This window comes from Andrena cerasifolii, chromosome 5 (genome assembly GCF_050908995.1).
Source record: "Andrena cerasifolii isolate SP2316 chromosome 5, iyAndCera1_principal, whole genome shotgun sequence".
NCBI classification, from domain to species: Eukaryota; Metazoa; Arthropoda; class Insecta; order Hymenoptera; family Andrenidae; genus Andrena; species Andrena cerasifolii.
In genome coordinates this window covers 1,984,401-2,004,671 of record NC_135122.1, presented here as the reverse complement: position 1 = coordinate 2,004,671, position 20,271 = coordinate 1,984,401, and the positions used below count along the sequence as shown (strand labels likewise).

Here is a 20,271-nt window from a genome sequence, read left to right as displayed (position 1 = left end):
TCTCTCCCCGAACGCTGGAAGATTTGACCACACTCTAGTAACTCGGGAACAAATGAAAAAAAACAACAGTTTGCTTTAGTTTATAATAAGTAGCCACAAACTTTAGACATAACAATAATTATCTTATATACTTTAATTGAGCTTTTACATTGTATTTCACTCTGAACACGAGGAAGCACGTTTTCCTGACTCACAGCTAAAGCGGACTACCGATCGTCATTTTGCTACATGACATGGTAACGGTAAAGAATTCGCACGCTATGGCTTGACAACCGCCCGCCTACCGCGAAATTTAAAACAGATATTTGAAGCGGCTCAACTCTCCCGTATGGTCAAGTCCCCGGACTTCCCTTATATCAAACTGTAGAGCTCGACGAGCCGTTCAAGAAGCACTCCCTTTCAGGTGCAACTGGTCATTTGTTTCCGAGACGTTTCCGTTTAAGGGGTTATGCCTAGTCAGGCGGTCGAAAAGAGGCGAATATTTGTGAATTTTTTTTAAGAAGCGGAAGCGTATATTTTTACAGAACTTTTTGCGCTTAAAAGAGCAACATTTAGAGAACATTTGGTAATTATTTCGTAGAAAACTATTTACGTTTATAATAAAATAACAAGCGACATCCAAGAAGCATTTTTAAAAATTTGCTTTCGCGGTGAGCACTGCCATTCGGAACCAGATTATCTGAAATAAAAAAACAAAAAAGATTTCGTTAGTATATTAATGTATCCTCAGGTTGACGGAGAGAATTTTCCGAAATATTATGTTAAAACAACATGGCAGCTATTTAAAGTTGAAATCCCGATTTTTTCGCGTAATTTTTGCAGGAAAAAATCACTTTTTTACAACGCATATTGCATCCCCTTATTTGGGGCAAGCAGGCATTAAAAAAATATGGAAAAAAACTTTTTGTATTCTCAAAGCACGTGTTAATAAATATAAAAAAACTTTAATTTAGTAAACGCATTCTTTTTGTGACAAAAAAAGTTCCAAACAGCGGTACTTTATCAGGGCGTCACAGTGGAAACACTCCTTAATAGTCAAGATCGCCAGACATTTTATTCCCTAATTTCTGTTTACGGGGTTGTATTAAAGACATAATCTGCAAAGATGTATTTGAGTATCTTTTCCAGGTAATACAAATAATTGCGTAACGGTTTGAAGGTTAAAAATGTGAATATATTAACTAGTATTTGTATGTCTGCTCTTATATTTTTAACTCCCTGGCTCTGTCTGTACCTATACCGTAACACAGGCGACATTGCCAACGACTTTTTATTGTCTACAATCTACGGTATTGGTACTGCCGTCAATGTTTACAAACCTAAACTGTACTCATGTCAGTCGCATATGCGACGCCTATTGGGAAATCCTATGAGAGCGCCATCTACTAAAGTAAGCTCTGTAATCGGGTCAATCGCGTTACAGGACTGGTGTCAACAAGTACTGAAACAGTTCGATAATGTTTTTGTCATTAAATAGTCTGTTAAATTTTACAAAATCGATCATCGAACAGTCGAAATTCCCAATACTGTCAATTACATGTGACAGCTAACCCATTTAGACTGCTTTAATTTTCGCCACCAGATGGCGTAGCGGAAATAAGAAAGTGCCAATTCAGAATCGATCTTCTCGATAACGAAGATCTTTTACTCCCGATTTTCGGTGTATCCTTTCTGCACAAATCACTCTTCTTTCGATCGCATAAAAAATGCAGCCGCAGTCTTTGTATTGAAATTATGAAATGAGCTTAGGGTGATTTCTCACAAGAGAGCATTGCGGAATGAGAAAAATTCGAGTCCGTGGCAAGACAGGGCACGCAGCCGCTCTCGTGGGTGTCGGAACGTGAAAGAGTTGAAGTACGTAGCTGAAGTCGTGGGTACCTAATGTCTGATATCGGAAATGCCCCGAGCGACGGCACGCTGATTGAAGCCTTTGCAACTCGGAACTCACACTGAACGTTAAGTACATGCATCCCCTTAGTACATACGGATACTCCCACTCAGGTACTCGCGCACCTCTTCCTCCTCCCAGCTCACGTAGTTCCCCTTGGCTTTGCATCGGGCCGCCTGCGCGGGACCGATCGAGACACGCCGGGGCCCGTCTACCCGATTGTTTGCGCAATTCGTCATTTATCATGCGGCTACGAAGTACATTCGGAATGAACAAAATTGATGATTGATTCTTGATTGCACGAGCGGGACAGTTAACGAGTGGTTTGTTTTAGTAATGCCGCTTTGAAAAATTATTCCGCACTCCGGTTGGTTTCAGTAGAATTGCAGGCAACAGGTTTTAGACGATTCCAAACCAGTTGCACGAGCATTGTGATTGGCACAGTCTTGCAAATTTTATGAAATCTTGGAAATCCTGATTGTCTTGCAATTGTTGAGTTTTCAATGTTTAGTGCTTCGCTCTTGTTTTTCTTTTCGCTCGTTTTGATTGCGTTATGCTACTGTATAATCTGTAACATAAACGCAAGCGATTTTTTCAGTATCGTAACGATATTCACAAGCTGAACTGGGGCGTAAAATCTAAATACTTTTAAGGCCTGCCAACCGATTTCGATCTGTATACAATTTCAAACTGTCTCGAAACTCCGTGTTGTTGATTTCTTCAACACGTTTACAAGGCAGCTCCTGGAAATCCCAGCACTATAAATGGGGATAGTAGTCTACTTGTTACACTCTATACAATTATCCTTATAGTAGGATTGATTTGGTGTATACTGTGCGTTTACACTTGACTAAGGGGTATTTACGAAGATGAATACCTAAGTTTTTGTTGATGTAAAAATTCAAGTCTTCAGTAGTTTTATGTTGAGGATGTATTTGGCGAGAATTTAAAATAAACTCATATATTTGCGCCACTCTAGTTGGAGCAATTACGTTACAAAGAAACAATGACTGTATTCAGAATTTGTAAGCTGTAATTATATTTATGGCGAAAAACAATACTCGATGACAGGTTGGAGAATTTATTTTGAGAATTTAGCTGAACTTCAAGTTTTTATTACGCACCTACAGTAGCGGACAAAAAAGTTGCCACTTTTTCGAACCACCCCAGTTCTATTACTTTCCAATGTCAACTCAAAACTGCAGTATGTGCCTAATATTCATATTCTGAAAGATAATTAAAAACTGTATAAAATCCAGTTACAGTTGAATTTATTTAACTAACAAACAAAAACCCTACATAACATTAAACAAAGCAACACACTTTTAAAGCCAACAAAAAGTTACCACTTTTGAACATTAATAAAAAAATCTAATATTTTGTTGGGGCACCTTTTGCTTTTGGGACAACCTAAAAAGTTACTAAACGTGGTAACTTCTTTGTCGGCCCCAAAAATATGTTACCCCGTTCAATGTCATATAACACATTTGTTTGTCAGTTAAATAAATTCAACTTTAACTGGGTTTATACAGCTTTAAATTCTCCATCAGAATATGCATATTAAACATCCCACAGTCCCAAATGTATGTTAAAAAAAATAAAAAATACAACAAATCGAAAAAGTGGTAACTTTTCTGTCCGCTAGTATACATAGATATTAAAATTGCAATCTCTTTAATAGTAGCGAATATCGATTACTATGTATAAAGCAAAATGTATTAACAGAGGGGGAGCAAGAAATGAAACATAGATATCCAGATAAATAGGTATAGACTTACGTAAATGCATAACATATGTTTCTTAGAACGTTTAATATTTCTTACTCCAATTTTGTGATAAAATTATATCAAATGGAAAATTCAAAAAATTTCAAACACTTATGGTAGAATAATTATTTACTGTTGCACATAAAACCTTAACAGATCCAGCAGTTACTCAAATGATTCTTAGGTAAACGGCCTAACAAATACCATTACTCTTGGAACCGTTGCCTGGAGGGTAAAATTTAATCATGCGAGTTGCGTCGAGCGAATTAAAATCGGAGAAGCCCCTATCGCGTTATATCGGCATGATCGTGGATATTAGCGTGATCGCCTACAATCAATTACCTGTTATCAATAATTCATGCTGAAAATTATTTTCTCGATCATTCCAAGCACTTCAGCCCCTTCTATTTTTGCTACAGGGTGGTCTTACGTTTCTGATGAGTGATGAGGTACAATGTTTACAAACATGTAAATGAACATCGCAAAGTTTGTTTTATCCTACCGTTCTTAAACTAGTCAGTGTCGGAGATTTCACTACACGAAATCTTTTAGCGAAAAAATTCTTAAATCTTCATTAATAAAATAACATTGAAAGCTAGTTACTTAGCAGGACTATTTAATTACGCCCGTTTTGTCTTGTACACAATTTAAGTAATTAATTAATTTACTGTCTCGTCGCGATCTATTTGTTGTCTTTCATTTTTTCATATAAATATGCTCAAAATAAACACCTAGGCAGCAAAATGAACGCATTGGATGTTGTAGTTAATATTGTTAATGCAGTTCCATAGTGTGTAACAACAATACTATTAACATAATATCATTTTCAAGGAATAAAAACAGAAGAAATAGTTAAAGCAATTCATTTGAATGTTCGCAACACGTCCAGATGATTTTACAATAATATGAGTGTAATATTTACAAGGGGAGAACACCATGTGGTTGACACCGATTTTGATGAGCCTTGGCACGATGGTTCTATGTCGAAAATAAGTAAATAGGTGTCCGAGCGTTTCTGCCAATGGGCCTTAATAATAGAGATATTTACATGGAAATTATTATAAATTTCATAGTGGCCGGGGGGTTTTAGTGGTTAAAATCCCACACTACCCTGGCGCCCCGGGGGGATTCCCCTCTGAAGGAGTCGGGGTGCCTTTTGAAGATTTTCCCAAGTTAAAAAAAAGAATTTATAAAAAAAAAATTATAAATATATATTTTTTTTATAAATTCTTTTTTTTAACTTGGGAAAATCTTCAAAAGGCACCCCGACTCCTTAAAAAAAATTATAAATATTTTTTTTTGACGTGAAAATATCATCAAAAAGCACCCTGACGCCTCCAGAAGGGAATTCCCCGCGGGCGCCAGGGTAGTTGTGCGATTTTTTCCCCACTAAAACCCCACGACCACTGTGAAATTTTTAATAATTTCCTTGTAAATATCTCTATTATTAAGGCCCATTGGCAAAGACGCTCGGACACTTATTTACTTATTTTCGACATAGATGCAACCTGCCAAGGCTCATAAAAATCGGTGTCTATCACATGGTGTCCTCCCCTTGTTAGTTCAATAACCTTATAAACTAGAGTTAATAAATAATGTAACTGTGTTTCACCTGATGTATACAAAAAAGAAGCGCTAAGTAAATTTTTGCACGTAGCTGTAATGGGCACAAGGATAAATGAACTTCTGGTTGTATGAATAATATATATAAATATATTTATTCAACTTAATTAAGTATATTGCAGTTTCAACTGTTCTAGACTGGACTTCGTGACTGAGACTGGTGGCTTTTGGAATAGCAATGCTCTGGGATAAGGGGATGCGATGGGGTTTTAAAGGTTTCGGAATGTAAGAGAGGGGGTGGCGAGCAGAAATGCAGGATTTTGGATAGGTGACGCATTAGCTAGGATGACGATGGGTAGCTGGGATGACGCAGTATTTACATTTGGGTAGTTGGTCTGATTCATGGTTGCAGAGATAAAACGATAAGTAAAGGGTCAGTACATTACATAGCACATGCGTGTTACACTACATACTTGCAGCGGAGTAACACTTCATTCAGAACAACACTCTTTTAATTGGAACGATTTATGCGGTCGAAATTCAAATTATTTTATTTCATTCCATGATTCTGATTTTAAATACCAACCGAAAGACACCACTGTTGACATCGATATAGATCCAACTGTAACGATCATTATTTCAACATCATTTACATAAATTGCGTCATTGATTATTTTATTTCCTTAGTACTTTCAAAGATCAACAACTGTCGATTTTTGTAAAGATATTTGTAGATGAAGTAAATTACTTGAAATGCATAAAGTAATTGGCAAAGTGTCCCGCAAGAATACTCCGCGAACATTCGTCGATGTGTGTTACAATTTACAATAAGGAATGAAAACAGAACCGTAAGTCCTGTTCACACGGCCGACAATGAGCGTCGAACATTCAGATCCGTGACTCGAATTACAAGTGTTGAAGTCCATAAATGTGTGTTGAGCACAAGTAATGGAATGGTGCACAAACAGAATGCTATACAATTATGAAAGATCCATGCACGCCGCACAGCCGCGGAACTCGAGGTTCACTTAACAGTTCACAACAAATGAGAATTTTACACTTCTCTTGTTCCCATTGCGCGGACTCGCGATTATCATTAATTGGTCCAGATACCACTTCTATTTGTAGTATAAATAGAAACAGTGTTACAGTAATTCGTATCGAATCGTTCGATTCATAAACTTATACATATACTATAAGTGACGATTTCACTGAATCGAGAAAACGTATTCGAATTTCACAAATACCTAAACGCACATCATCAAATTTAAAACACTGGCAAGAGTAGCAATATATGTCAAATGCAAGTAATTCGAACAAGAAAGGAAAAGTCAGTGTGTTATGTTATTTATTTACGAATAAACACAGTTAGTATTAAAAACTCTGTTTCAGGGACGAAGATAGAAGAATTAGTTGCATTAGGTGTATAAGTTGACATCTAACAAGGGAAGATCCCGAACCCGGATATTAAAAAAGTTCTGAAACTTTGTGAATATGTAGGGAATTTGCTCCTGATTAGAACGCAATTTTTGTTCGCTGCCCAAATTCACTCTAAGAGGGTGTAATTTACCCCCAAAATACGGTGATTTCCCGATTTTGTGCTATAACTCGTGAACTGTAAAATAATTTCTTCACCAAATGATAGACCTAATTAAGAGAAGTAACTTTTGACTACACACTTTTATTCAATTACAAGGGGGTGTAATTGACCCCTGAAAATCCGATTATTCCCCGATTTTGTGTTGTAACTCGTGAACTGTAAAATAATTTTTTAAAAAAAGAAGTAATTTTTGTCTTGAAACTTCGTTTTTAACTCTTACCTTTCGCGAGTTACAACACAAAATCGAAAAATAGCCGAAGTTTCAGGGGTTAATTTCACCCCCTTCGACTGAATTCGGGCTGCAAACGAAAATTGCCCTGTAATCAGGAGGAAATCCCCTATATATTCACAAAGTTTCAGAATTTTTTGAATTTTCGGGTTCGGGATCTTCCCTTGCAAGTTTTGTTTTTAAAACTGAATTGCTAGTGTTGTCCAAAGTGTAGAATTTATACATCTTTCATATCACAAAGGCAATGGTGTTCGTACTTCGTACACATCATTCAGTCACATAACGTTCAAACGATTATTCAATACGTTAAGCTTTTATGAATCAACTAACTTATGTTCTCAACAAATACAACTTGGCGTACAGTGACTCGCATTAATATTCGGACACTTTTTAAAATCGCATAACTTGTTTAGAATTGGTCCAAACGACTTGAGTTTTTTTGAGAAGCTAGAAGGATTAGTTTGCTAAATGACGTATTTGGTCGTTTTGAAAAAAAATGTATTTGATCGGAATAGCGAAAAAAACAGTAAAGGTCGATTTTTAAACTTTTTTTGTGAGCTTGTAATGAAAATTTAAAAAAAAACCGTTTGTAGATTGCAGTAAGTTGTATACGTGCCTAAAATTTAGAGAATCGCGAAAATTCCCGAAATCAGCGATTCTCGACCTTATTCTGCGATCTTTAAACGTTTGTAACTCGGAGCAACGTTAACTGATTTTGATGAAATTTTAGGCACGTATACAACTTACTGCAATCCACAAACGTTTTTTTTTAAATTTTCATTACAAGCTGACAAAAAAAAGTTTAAAAATCGACCTTTACTATTTGTTTCGCTATTCCGACCAAAATACATTTTTTTTCAAAACGACGAAACGCGTCACTTAGCAATCTAATCCTTCTAGCTTCTCAAAAGAGCTCAAGTTGTTTGGACCAATTCTAAAAAAGTTATGCGATTTTAAAAAGTGTCCGAATATTAATGCGAGTCACTGTAGGTATTTATGCAATATATATGATTTTTTTTAAAACGTACCTACCTATATTTTGTAAGTGCCCTTAATTGGTCCGGAAAATAATTATATTCTCTTTTTGCACAATTTATTTTGATCAGTCACTAACTAATAAATCTTCCTTTTCAAAAATCTTCACTTCATTTTAATTCTAAGAAAAATTATTTCTACTTATTTTTGCAGAAAATTGCTCTGAAGAGGAATACCTAAATTTCTAAAGATTAGAAGTATGGATTTGCAAGAAGCATGCCCTGCAAATACCATACCTATGCATCACAGTAACTCCATTTTAGGTTGTCGACTCTAAAGTCCTTAAAACTTTGCGCTTAAAATGAGTTGCTTTTATCAAACTTTGCGCACGGCATCGCACGATCAATTCAGTGTCCGCGTTCATGGGTTTCGGCCGCAGTAGGTATCGCCCGCTGTCATGTGGCCATTGTAAGGAACTATCGCGAGATGTCGACGTAAACAAGAAGCAAAACACCTATTACGAATTAATCCGTTTGTTCGCGTTTGCAAGGGAGTAACGTCGGCGGATGTGTCGTAATGGAGCATGGTAGTCGGTTACATAGAATTTCACGTATTGTCGCACAAGAAGTCGGGCCCGGCGAAGAGGCCCACCCCGTGACTGTACGGGCCTTTTCGTTTCGAACTCGTTCTGGGGTCTGTGCGATTCTCCTTGTGCCTACCGCGAAAGAGAGAGCGAGAGAGGGGAGGAAGAGAGATCGAGCCGGTGGCGGCGTTCGGCGCCTTTTGATCTTGCCTGTAATCCCGTCGGGCCCTGCGGCCTGACTGACGTCATGAGAGGTGTCTAAGAGTCGTACGTACGCGACGGTATCGCGCAAGTGTGCGATGCCTGCCTGTGGATATGTCCTCACGGGCCCATTGGGGTCTCACAGGGTGGGGGGATGTAAATCTTGTGGATTTGATGAATGACGAAACGGGACTACTTTAGCAGCATCGGGCACGGGCAGAGGAGTGGTTGGAGGTTGTCCCTTTTTGAATTATGCCGTGGTAATTAGCAGGAGTTTTCATAGCAGGTGTTGCGAACGACTCGTATAACGACAAGTCCATTATTTCGTCGATATGATTATCAATTTTTGGTGAGCAGGTAGTTAACTGTGTCTCGCAGAGACTCTGCTCTTGCGCATTCGCTCCATTGCCTACATCGGACGAGTGAGATCGCCGTGAAATTGGATGTGTGATTGTTACTTTCGAAGGTAGAAGAATACTTGACTATTCGGAGTTCAGTAGATCTTAGTGTGATTTAGGTAACGGGATAACTCCGTCGAACAATTTGTCCGGAACAGGGGTTTTTAAAGTTCGTAACGGGTTCGTAAAGTTTATCTAGAAGCATGTGCGTGTGTAAAAGAGAGAGAGCTTGACAGCACGACTATGAGAGTAGCGTGATAATTCGATTCAGGATTAGGTAGACCACCTACCGCGGTGGCATTACTATTGGCGTGTTTTTTTTTCTGCACCCACTTCTTTACTCCTCCTAAGATGTCTCATTGCTCGTTACACTTAGCTATGGTTTACGATGGTGTATACTCATCCGTTTCGTCGCAATACAAAATAGCGAATATGGAAAATTTGAAACAATTATGAATGAAATTATTTAAGTGCATCAGAGATTTAGGGAATGTCGTTCATTTTCAATGAATAAAGATTATCTTTTTTTATTGAATGGTGGACCAGTCAACTTCACGACTCAACATAAAGCAGTTACCTATATATTTCTAGCTATTAGTAATAATTTCGTTAAAAATTACAAATTATATAACAATTACAGAGGCTGGCCAAATTATTATGCTCTAAACATTTTCATGAAAGTCTGTGAAAGTCGTGGCTGTAATTAAAGTAGTAATGCGTGAATGTTATTGTTTTTTAATTTATTGATTAGCTACAACATCTGGGCAATTTTTCAACATATAAATCTCGTTTGTTTTTAAAAGGGCGGGGATAAAATTATTACAAATAAGACAGAAATGATAGAGAATATCATCAGAGTATAGCAGAATATGCCAAAACTGCAGGAAGTAGCCACAGATTGCATGTCACGCCGAAATCAAGGCTTCATAAATTTAAAAGCGGAGTCACCAAATATTAAGTAATAAATATATTTCTGGTACAATATACTCTTAAATCTATGTACCTAAATGTATTTAATTTAGATTCTTAAATACATATACTAGTATTAAAAAAATAATATTATAACATTACAAACGAGACATCTACTTTATTCCCTCGCTTAAACTTACAAAATCACAGACCTTTTTGTTTGAGTACAACAATTTGGCCACCCCCTGTATATTGTATATTATTTTATAATGTAAAAAGCTCTAGGAAACACATTTTCAAGTATAAATATCGCTGGCCCAATTTGTAAAAACAATTAAACATATTCTGAATCGGTGTATTGAAAATTCTTACCAACAATTAGCAACTAGTGAACAGTATTAAAACATGACATTGAATAATCAAATGCCTCCAAAGATATTCGACTTCCTTATAAAATTATCAACACAGATCAAAGATGTATATCTTTAAAATATCGTGTTAGCCTATAATGGAAAAAGTGATGAAAACGTGAATGAAAGCGTGACGACGTTTTGGACATCCACATTATCAAAGCCTTGTGCTATGCTTTGCGCATTAGTTCAGTGACGAAAATGACATTAGAAGATTTCAGAAGCAAAAATTCGCGGTAATGTACGCAGTCGCGGTTCCGTACGTGCAACCCATGCGCAAATCCCATTTCGGTAGCGATTCTTATGCAAACGGTCTTTTATGTAAATACACGTAAACGCGGAATGGTCGTCATTGTCCTGGCGAGCGTGCCTCGAACGGAGTTAGGTTTTACGTGTGTGAATTTTCAGGGGAGGGGATCTGCTTGGTTAAACCCCCTTGCAGTCCCTGCTGATTTTTACTGCCTGGCGCAAAACCGGGGCCGTAACTCGTGACACGTCCTTTTCATAGTCTCGTGATCTCTGCCTTACGGAAAGTCCCTCCTTTGCAAAGTCGTAAGGTGGACCTCATAAAAGGGTACGAGTCCAACTACTACCAAGACACATCTCATTTCGCTTGTTTCCTTCTTCTGGGCTTCCATCCTTCGGGGCCTTTTTCAGAAAGCCGCCGCTCCTTCCTGGGACCTTTTCTACTTACATTTTGCTGCCACTTATGTGACGCCGTTTGTTTGACTTCGTGATTATAATTAAGTTAATTAAAGGGGGACTAATTACCGGTAATTAAAACCGTTTGAATGATACCTCGCGTGCTACCGGGCTTTCTGATCTTTCCAGGCCTGCGCCTAGTATTCGTCTTGTTCTGGTACACGTTCGGAGTTTCGTCGTTGGCTTTTCATTCATTTCGTGCCTTTTGTAAACCCGTATGCTACTTCATGAAATTTCGCTGCACAGGGCAATATATTTACCGTATATTCTCATTACTTCGGCTTGGCAACTGTGTTATGTATTTGACAGGTGTTTTAATGATTACATTTAAAATTAAAACAGGTTCTCAAGAAATGCGCGTTGAAAGATGTGATGAATGTATTAATGCAAAATGCGTTGACACGATGACATGAATAAAGGGAGATACACCTTAGGTGTTTACTTATCGTCATAAGTCCCGAAATATACAGGTGCTTCACCTAACCTTATCGCCTGAAATATTTCTACTATATTTGAAATTTCATAAAAGTATGGAATATCCCTTGATCCCTTTGATCGTTATAGAAGAATGGCAGTAGCCACTACTTTCGTATCTGTTTCTATAATAAAGGCTACACAGTGGTGGTCAAAGGAAAGTTTAAAACTCATATTTTTACACCTCCACATGATCAACTTAATACTAAGCTGTAAGTCTACTCTGGCAACTCACCAATCTATGGGATATCAAACTATCTTCTACCTATATACCTATATAAAAAGAAGAAGTCTTGACTGACTGAGTGACTGACTGACTGACTCATCAACGCCCAGCTCAAACCGTTTAACCTAGGAACGTGAAATTTGGAAGGTACATTGTTTTCATGACGTAGGCACCCACTAAGGAAAATTTTTTGGAAATTACATCCCCAGGGGAGTGAAAAGGGGTGAAATATATTTTCTCCGGCTCCCTAATATCTCTTAAGGTACGTATCCACTTGAGAGAACTCACGCAAGTTACTCTCGATAGTTACTCTCAAATTGTGTGTCCACTTGAGAGGAATTTCGAAAATTTTTACTATCAGGTAGGCGATAGAAAACTCGCCGAGAGCTTACTATCCGATAGAACTCTCAGAACCGTGTCCACTAGAAATTGGCCTGCGCCTACTCTCTGCAGTTTCTCTCAGTTTCTTTTAAGCTACCAACGAAGTGAGGCCGTGATTATGGATGTGTAAAAACTTAGTGCTTTGATTACCGCTTATAATATTTTAAGAGAAAGAAGCAACGTAGAAAGAGAAATTGCTGGGTGGATGAAAAGAAATAGTTATATATTTTGAGTTGATTACAATAAATGGCGTACATAAAATGTGTCTCGCCACTCGGCTCGACACAGACTGCCTTGGCCGCGCAGTTCTTCCGGCTAACCGCCTAACAACACTTCTCTGGCAACGTCGTGCCTCGCAACTAGGGAGTTCAACCCCGGGATCCCGGCTTTTTTGGATTACATTTTTATATTTTTCAGTTGTTCATAAAGTAATTTACGTTTTTAAAAATTCTCGAAATTCTCGGGATAAGTTATAATTAGATATATCAAATCCCGGGATTGAATTCCGTACTCGCGACGCGAGCCTATTACATAACTCAGAAGACCTACTCTCGCGACAGCACTCGGAGAATACGAACCTGGTTCGTTTTTCGGAAGTAACTGTCGGATAGTAATATTATTATGTATTCACTCGAGAGCAAGTTGCAACGCTTCCGCTGTCTGAAAGCTGAACGTCGCTCTCCGACAGTCACTCTCGGACGCAGTGTCCACTCGCACGAGTTTTACTGTCAAGTGGACACGTACCTTTAAGCCCGATTAGATCTCAACTTGGTTCTTACGCACACAAAAGCCTAAAAACCAATTTCAGGATGTTTCCCTAACCAACCGTTAAGGGGGTGAAAAGGGGTGACATGTATTTTCAGGGATTCCTCAAAATCTCTTAAGTCCAATTAGATATCAATTTGGTTTTTACTTTGAAAGGATACCCACACGAATGCCTAAAAAGCAATTTTAGGATTTTGCCCTAATCAACCCCTAAGGGAGTGGTGAAATGTGTTTTCATGGAGTCCTTAATATCTCTTAGACCCGAAGCAAAGCACGGGTGTATTTTGGTAGTCTCAAGATATAATTCTTTATAATGGAATTATCTTATTTTTGTTACACCTTCACAATTTAAACTTTCTTTTTGTCCTTACTATAGCTTCATACTATATATCTAATCATGAAAGGAACTGGGTACACTGTTCTGATAGTAGACGGTTCAAGTGACAGAATGTTCGGATAACAAGTGTTCGTATAATGGAGGTTCTACTGTATTCCATATTTGATATAAGTTGAGGCAATTTTAAACATGAAAAATACTGTAACAGCAAATGTCGTATATAAATCATATTATTCAGATATTATGTGACATCGTTTGTTATTATCAATTAATAAATCAGTATTATAAATTTTATCATAAAACAATAATAGAATTATTTTGGCAACAGTTGCAACAGTAACTAAATCTGTACATTAGCACGAGCAGTAAATAGGATTAAGGGGTCTTTCCACTATGACGCCCTGATACAGTACCGCTGTGTGGAACTTCTTTTTGTCACAAAAGGAATATCCGTACGAAATTGTAGTTTTTTCTATTTATTAATACGTGCTTTGAGAATATAAAATTATTTTTTCATACTTTTTTAATGCTTGCTTTCGCCACAATAAGTGGGTGTAATATACGGTGTAACAAAAGACGCCTCGACTGCGTTGTCGATTTTGGAGGAACCGTGTGTCTGAAACCAAAAAACCAAAAAGATTTGTAAACAGTATACACCCACTAATTTTGGCGCAAGCAAGCATTACAAAAATATGAAGAAATATTTTTGTATTCTCAAAGCACCTATTAATAAATAGAAAAAAGATTTCAATTTAGTAAATACATTCTTTTTGTGGTTAAAAGAAGTTTCAAACAGCGGCACTTTATCAGGGCGTGACAGTGGAAAGATCCCTTAAGTATATATTTAAAATAGTTTACTTCTGTTAGCTACACCCATACAGACCACTCTCGTTGCAGCTAAGTTGCAGAATGGTTGCAATGCAAGATTGCAATGTTGCACGCAACGTTGCCGCAGGGATGCAGCAATAATTCTATGTCCGCCTCCTGCAACGTTTCGGGCAGTAAGGCCAAAAATATAAACAACGATATTATATGTGTGTAGAATCATAGGATTCGTCGAACCGGTGACCCGTAGCGTCGTAGGCGAACACTTTACCGCCGCAGCTACAACCACTTAAACTTAAAATATCTCCGTTGTTTGTAATGATGCGAGGAAATGTCTCAGGAAAAAAAATGATTGCTAGACAAAAAGGACAACATATTATACATAGTTGAATTTGTATTTTTATTGGCTATAACGTTACAGTAATGAAACTACGTCATCACATTAAAAAAGCCATCGATGATCTTGAAATTTCGGGAAATATAACCTTGAGGAAAAAATGGTCTCCGTCAGAATAATTGTCTCTCTGAAGCAAACATTTTTTTCCTTAGACATTTTCTCGTATCATTATAAACAACGGAAATATTTTAAGTTGAAATGGTAGTTGCAGCAACATTGCAAGAACGTTGCCGCAATACTGGCACAATGTTGCTGCAACATTGTGGAAACGTTGCCGCAATACTGGCACAATGTTGCTGCAACATTGTGGAAACGTTACCAAACGTTGCCGTAACGTTGCATAAATATTGCAGGAACGATGCCGTGCAATATTGCACCGCAACATTGATGCAACTATGCAGCAATAATTCTATGTCCGCCCCGTGCAATGTTGCACGGCAACGTCGCAGCAACGTTACATCCACATTGCGCTGCAACCATGTCGCCGCCACGAAGTGTGCTGTATGGGCAGTTTTTTTGCAAATATTTGACTGTCAGTGGTCGGTAAACACCTACCTATACAATTTTTTAATTGAATGCACCCAAAAGTATATTCCTTGAGGTTTATATGAATGAGAATTAGAATTGCGAATTCGTACTTTGAAGTCGATTTAATGTGCAAAATATGTTACATATAGGGTGAATGGATAGTTTAGTGAGTAACTGTAGGTATTTTAAGTGAGCCTGCCATTTTCTGCTCTCGTAGTATTTATGTAATTCTGCGTGCAAATCACCTATAAAAATATGCATTATTGTTTCTTTGCTTTTAGGACAAGGGCGCGTGAATCAGCTCGGGGGTGTGTTCATTAACGGACGCCCACTGCCAAATCATATTCGTTTAAAAATCGTAGAAATGGCCGCAGCCGGTGTCAGGCCATGCGTAATCTCCAGGCAGCTAAGAGTCTCGCATGGCTGCGTATCAAAAATCTTGAATCGGTATCAAGAAACAGGATCGATTAGGCCGGGCGTGATCGGCGGCAGCAAACCGCGAGTGGCTACGCCCGAAGTCGAAGCGAAAATTGAAGACATGAAAAGGCAAAATCCTGGCATTTTCAGCTGGGAAATTCGCGAGAAACTGATAAAGGTCAGTTGATATTATCTATATAATATTATTTACATAATATAATTTTAATTTCGACCGTAAAAATTGTTCTAATTAAAACAGATGATTTCGGCACACTGGTTCGGTCTATTAAATAATTAAATAAAAGCTATTTTGCAAATAGCTCGTAATAGGTCATAATCATTGACCGAAACGTTGGTATTTGGTAAAAATTCTCAAAATTGCAAAATAGCTTTTACGTAATTATTTAATAGACCGAACCAGTGTGCCGAAATCATCTCTTCTAACTAGAATATTATTTATAGTTTGGTCTTTCTGCGTAAACAACGTTTTTGTATCGCGATCTATCCATAACTTCGAGTGATTATAGTATTTTATAAGTAGCAGTAGATTCTAGGAAGAGCTGAGTTGAATTTTTGAATCAACAACAATTCTGTATGGAAAATTGAAAAGTATTTCGTTGAATTAGTTTGAAAACTCGCAATCGTATTATTAATGGAAAAGTACTGCACCTATGAAAAAAAATATACATATACCTATACCACGACAATGTCTTCCTCTATACCACAAATCTTTTGTAGGAATATTTTTTTCATATCATTAATCGCTTACGAAATATTTAACTGTTCTCGGTAAAGGGGACCTTCCGGTCTAAAAGTCGATTTTTTTATTTCATTTTTCGAATGTTCAACCTTTTAGAAACACGTGTTTAAAAGGATTTGTTGAAATTCGTAAAATTCTCGAAGTTATAGGCATTTGAGTAGCGGCAAATGCATGGGTAACCCCCGGCCACTTGGCACTCGGGTAAAACTGTAAACGCGTTTTTCTCGAAGCAGTGTTCTCAAAACGGTGGGACCTGTATTTCCAAAAGTTATTATCCGATTCGACTGAAACTTTTTTTATTTTGAAGAATATATTTCTGGCTATGAGGGAAACCAGAAAAAAATTAGAAAAATTGCAAATTTATAATTTTCAAAGGCGTTGAAAGGATAACAAATATAGGGAAAAGTGATTTCAAACTTCAAGTGTCGTTATTTTCTAAAAAAAATGTCAGTTTTGTATCTTTTTTGTGGTTTTCCCCCTAGCCAGAAGTATATTCTTCAAAATAAAAAAAGTTTCAGTCGAATCGGATAATAACTTTTGGAGATACAGGTCCCACCGATTTGGATCAATTTTTTGACGCCTTCACTTCAACGACTCCCCAGTGCCGTCTGCAATGATTAATGACAAAACAAAAAATATATTTCTATAACTTAAGACATCCTCAATACAATACAAAAAGTCCCATTAAATTATATATAGTAGTTTTCCTTTAATTAATTCCTAAATATCACCTATTTTTGGGGCTCTAGATCTGAAGGTCCCCTAAGTCAGACACACTGTGTATCGACTTTCAAGGTTCACTTTAGTTTGTTGGGTATTACTGAATACAAAAATTTAGGTGTCAGTTGCATTGCAGTTCCTGTTTTAGAGGTAGCACTTTAACTTTCGTTTCTGCGATTTATTTTTTCTCAAGTTCGTATGTGCCTGCAGGAAAGATACTTATAAAAAAATATTTCTGTGTTTTAAACAATAAATTTTTGCTATATTTCACTGTTATACTAACTTGTCCAATATGGTTCTGCTAGCAGGATGGTGTCTGTGACAAAGCATCAGCACCATCGGTTTCCAGTATCTCGAGGCTTCTACGTGGACCTACGAATCAAACTCGTCCTGGAGACGATCCCCGAAGAAATCATTCCATCGATGGAATACTCGGTCAGTCTCTTTTCTCTGGTTAAATTTCTCTGCTCTGGTAATACTCCAGGAAAATAAAACATCGCATTTCCATAAAATATGCATTTCCTCCAGTTTTATTTTAGTTTTAGAACATAGAAATGTTTTGAAATCATCAGCTTTGCAATTATCTTTCGCGTCAAGGTGCTTCTTTTGTTTAGAATACACTTGAGATAATAAAATTAGTTTCTTCAATTATCTTTGCACGTGCTAATTAAAAATATATGTAAATTAAACTTTATATAGGTAAAATGATTTTAATCTGTTATTTCGAACGAGTATTACGTAACTCCAGCCTTTACATTGCCCACCGTTTCAGTAAACTGAAACCAAAGGTAGTATAAAAATATTTGGTTGTGTCAGTTGCAAAAAATTCCTAAAAATTACAATATTAGAAGTACACTTTGATTATAGAAACACTTACGATCCTACGACTTCTAACGAAATCATGAAACAAAATAGGATCAGTGGGCGTTTCTAACAATTTTTTAATAATTCTAAATAAAGGAAAATCGTCAGCGAGACTTCGCGAAATCTGAAACAATTTAATAATATTTCAGTAACTTTCACGTCGTAATAAAAACATATTTCAATGTTTGAATTATTATCCTTCATTTATATGGTATTGGAATTTTGCACACATCTTTAAAAATTCAATCTGTAACCGCGTCTGAGCGGTTCCGATAATTTACATAAAAGAATTAACGACAACGGAATCAGTGGGCTGCCGTTCAAAGAGATTTTCAAAAACGATACATGCAAAATTCGCGAACAGCGCCGTTGTTTTAGCACCGCATAAACCATTAAGCGGGCATAAATGAAACGCTCGAGGTAATCGAGCGATAAGCGTAATTACAGCGTACAGCTACGTTAAGTTAATTGAGTTAAGGACTCTAACGATAAGTGCTGCATGCATATTGGCAGTATTTTGCGGTGGACGAGAAAGATGTACGATTTTCAGTTCGCTTCGTTCTCGAGTCTTGATTCTTTCGATGTCCATAACTCTCTTAGGAGTGAATTATATTGTTACAAAACTAAGAGTACGATCATCGAACGCCTTCAGTTGGTTGAATTTAATTATATTACACGTAATTATTATGTAATGCTAATAAAACATTGAAGTACCAAATTATGTACACAGGGTTTTCAAATTTTAACAAAATGATATTTGTGCGATTTATACGACAGAAATATGTATAGGGTAATCTGCACTAATCATTGGCACTCCTGATTAAAAAGCCAAGAAGTACAAGCTTAAAAAGTACTTTTTGCAATTTCTTATTTTTCTGCCATTAAAACACTGCAAAGCCCAGTAGTTGAACTACACGTTTTATATCTGGCAACACCACAAAGTGGGGGAAAGGGCTCAGTTTTAGGCGTTTTCTTAAAATTTTGATAAGGGGTAGGCAAGTATATTTTGTCGCTTTATAACTAAGTAATGGATTGAAATACAGATTTACTAAGTGTTGTAGGTATTTAATAGTGAATGAAATAGTCTGCTTGAACACTTTAAACTTCGTTTTTAACTACATATGTTTTTCTATATAACCTCAAATTTTAGGGTGCCAATGATTGTACTTTTATGCCTATTTTTGTTTTTTCATTGAATATTTTTAAAGTAAAAGACTTAATAATTACTGAAGATGTTTTATTTTAATGAGAAATCCATAATCATTGATAATAATTGAAAATGAAGACCATATAAAAACTTCACAAAAAAATATAGATATTCCAATTGGGATTTCCGCTTAGGGTGCCAATCATTGTGCAGTTTACCCTACAATTATATATTTTCGATCCATAAAGCGGAGGAAAACGAATTCTGTCAATTATACAGTTCTGAGAGTGCAAATTTCGTGACAAATATTCTATCAATAATATTACGAATTGCTGACACAGATAATCATTTTTTTTATTAAAATAGTGATATAATGCAGAGATCAGAAATAACAGTTATTTCTAAATATTTTCGAAAAAAATCATTGAGAAAAAGTTAATTTTTATTCAAATGGAAGTAAGTCTTTATTAAATACTGCATACAATTTCCGGAAAATCAAGTGATTAAAAAATATTAAGATGTCAACGGAAATATTTTTTGGTCACTAATAACCAGTATTGTCGACCGAAATTGTTTTCGGTTACGAATAACCATTACTGACGACGGAAATTGTTTTCGGTTACGAATAACCATTATCGATGACGAGATTTTTTTTTCGTTACGAATGGTTATATCGTAACCAAAAAAAAAATCCCACAATACATATATATGTTATACCATATAAAAAAAAAATCCCGCAACATATATTGGTTAGGCCGTAACCAAAATAAAATTCCTGCAATATATATTGGTTAGGCCGTAACCAAAATAAAATTCCTTCAATATAGATTGGTTACGCCGTAACCAAAAAAAAAATTCCGCAATACATATTGGTTACGCCGTAACCAAAAAAAATTCGCGCAATAGATTTTGGTTATACAGTAATCAAGTGAAATTCTTGTCAACGATAATGGTCATTTGTAACCAAAAAAAAATTCTGGTCATCGATATTGTTTATTCGTAACCAAAAAAAAATCTTGTCATCGATAATGGTTATTCGTAACCGAAAACAATTTCCGTCGTCAATAATGATTATTCGTAACCGAAAACAATTTCCGTCGTCTATAACACTTATTAGCGACCAAAAAAAATTTCGGTCGACAATAATGTTTATTCGTAACCAAAATCGATATCCGACATCGATAATAGTTACTCCTAGAAGGGTAT

The 20,271-nt window shown here is 36.6% G+C and overlaps 1 protein-coding gene across 2 annotated transcripts in view; it reads left to right on the top strand.

Annotated features, from left to right (window-relative positions):
* LOC143369388 (protein gooseberry) overlaps window positions 1-20,271 on the top strand; it is a 63,396-nt gene that overhangs the window by 16,172 nt on the left and 26,953 nt on the right. The window contains exons 2-3 of one of the 2 annotated variants that reach the window (XM_076813262.1): window positions 15,439-15,752; window positions 17,363-17,489. In XM_076813262.1, coding sequence (XP_076669377.1) covers window positions 15,439-15,752; window positions 17,363-17,489 — 441 coding nt within the window. Of the gene's footprint in view, window positions 1-15,438; window positions 15,753-17,359; window positions 17,490-20,271 lie in introns of both variants that reach the window. The other variant, XM_076813261.1, reaches the window with a different exon arrangement.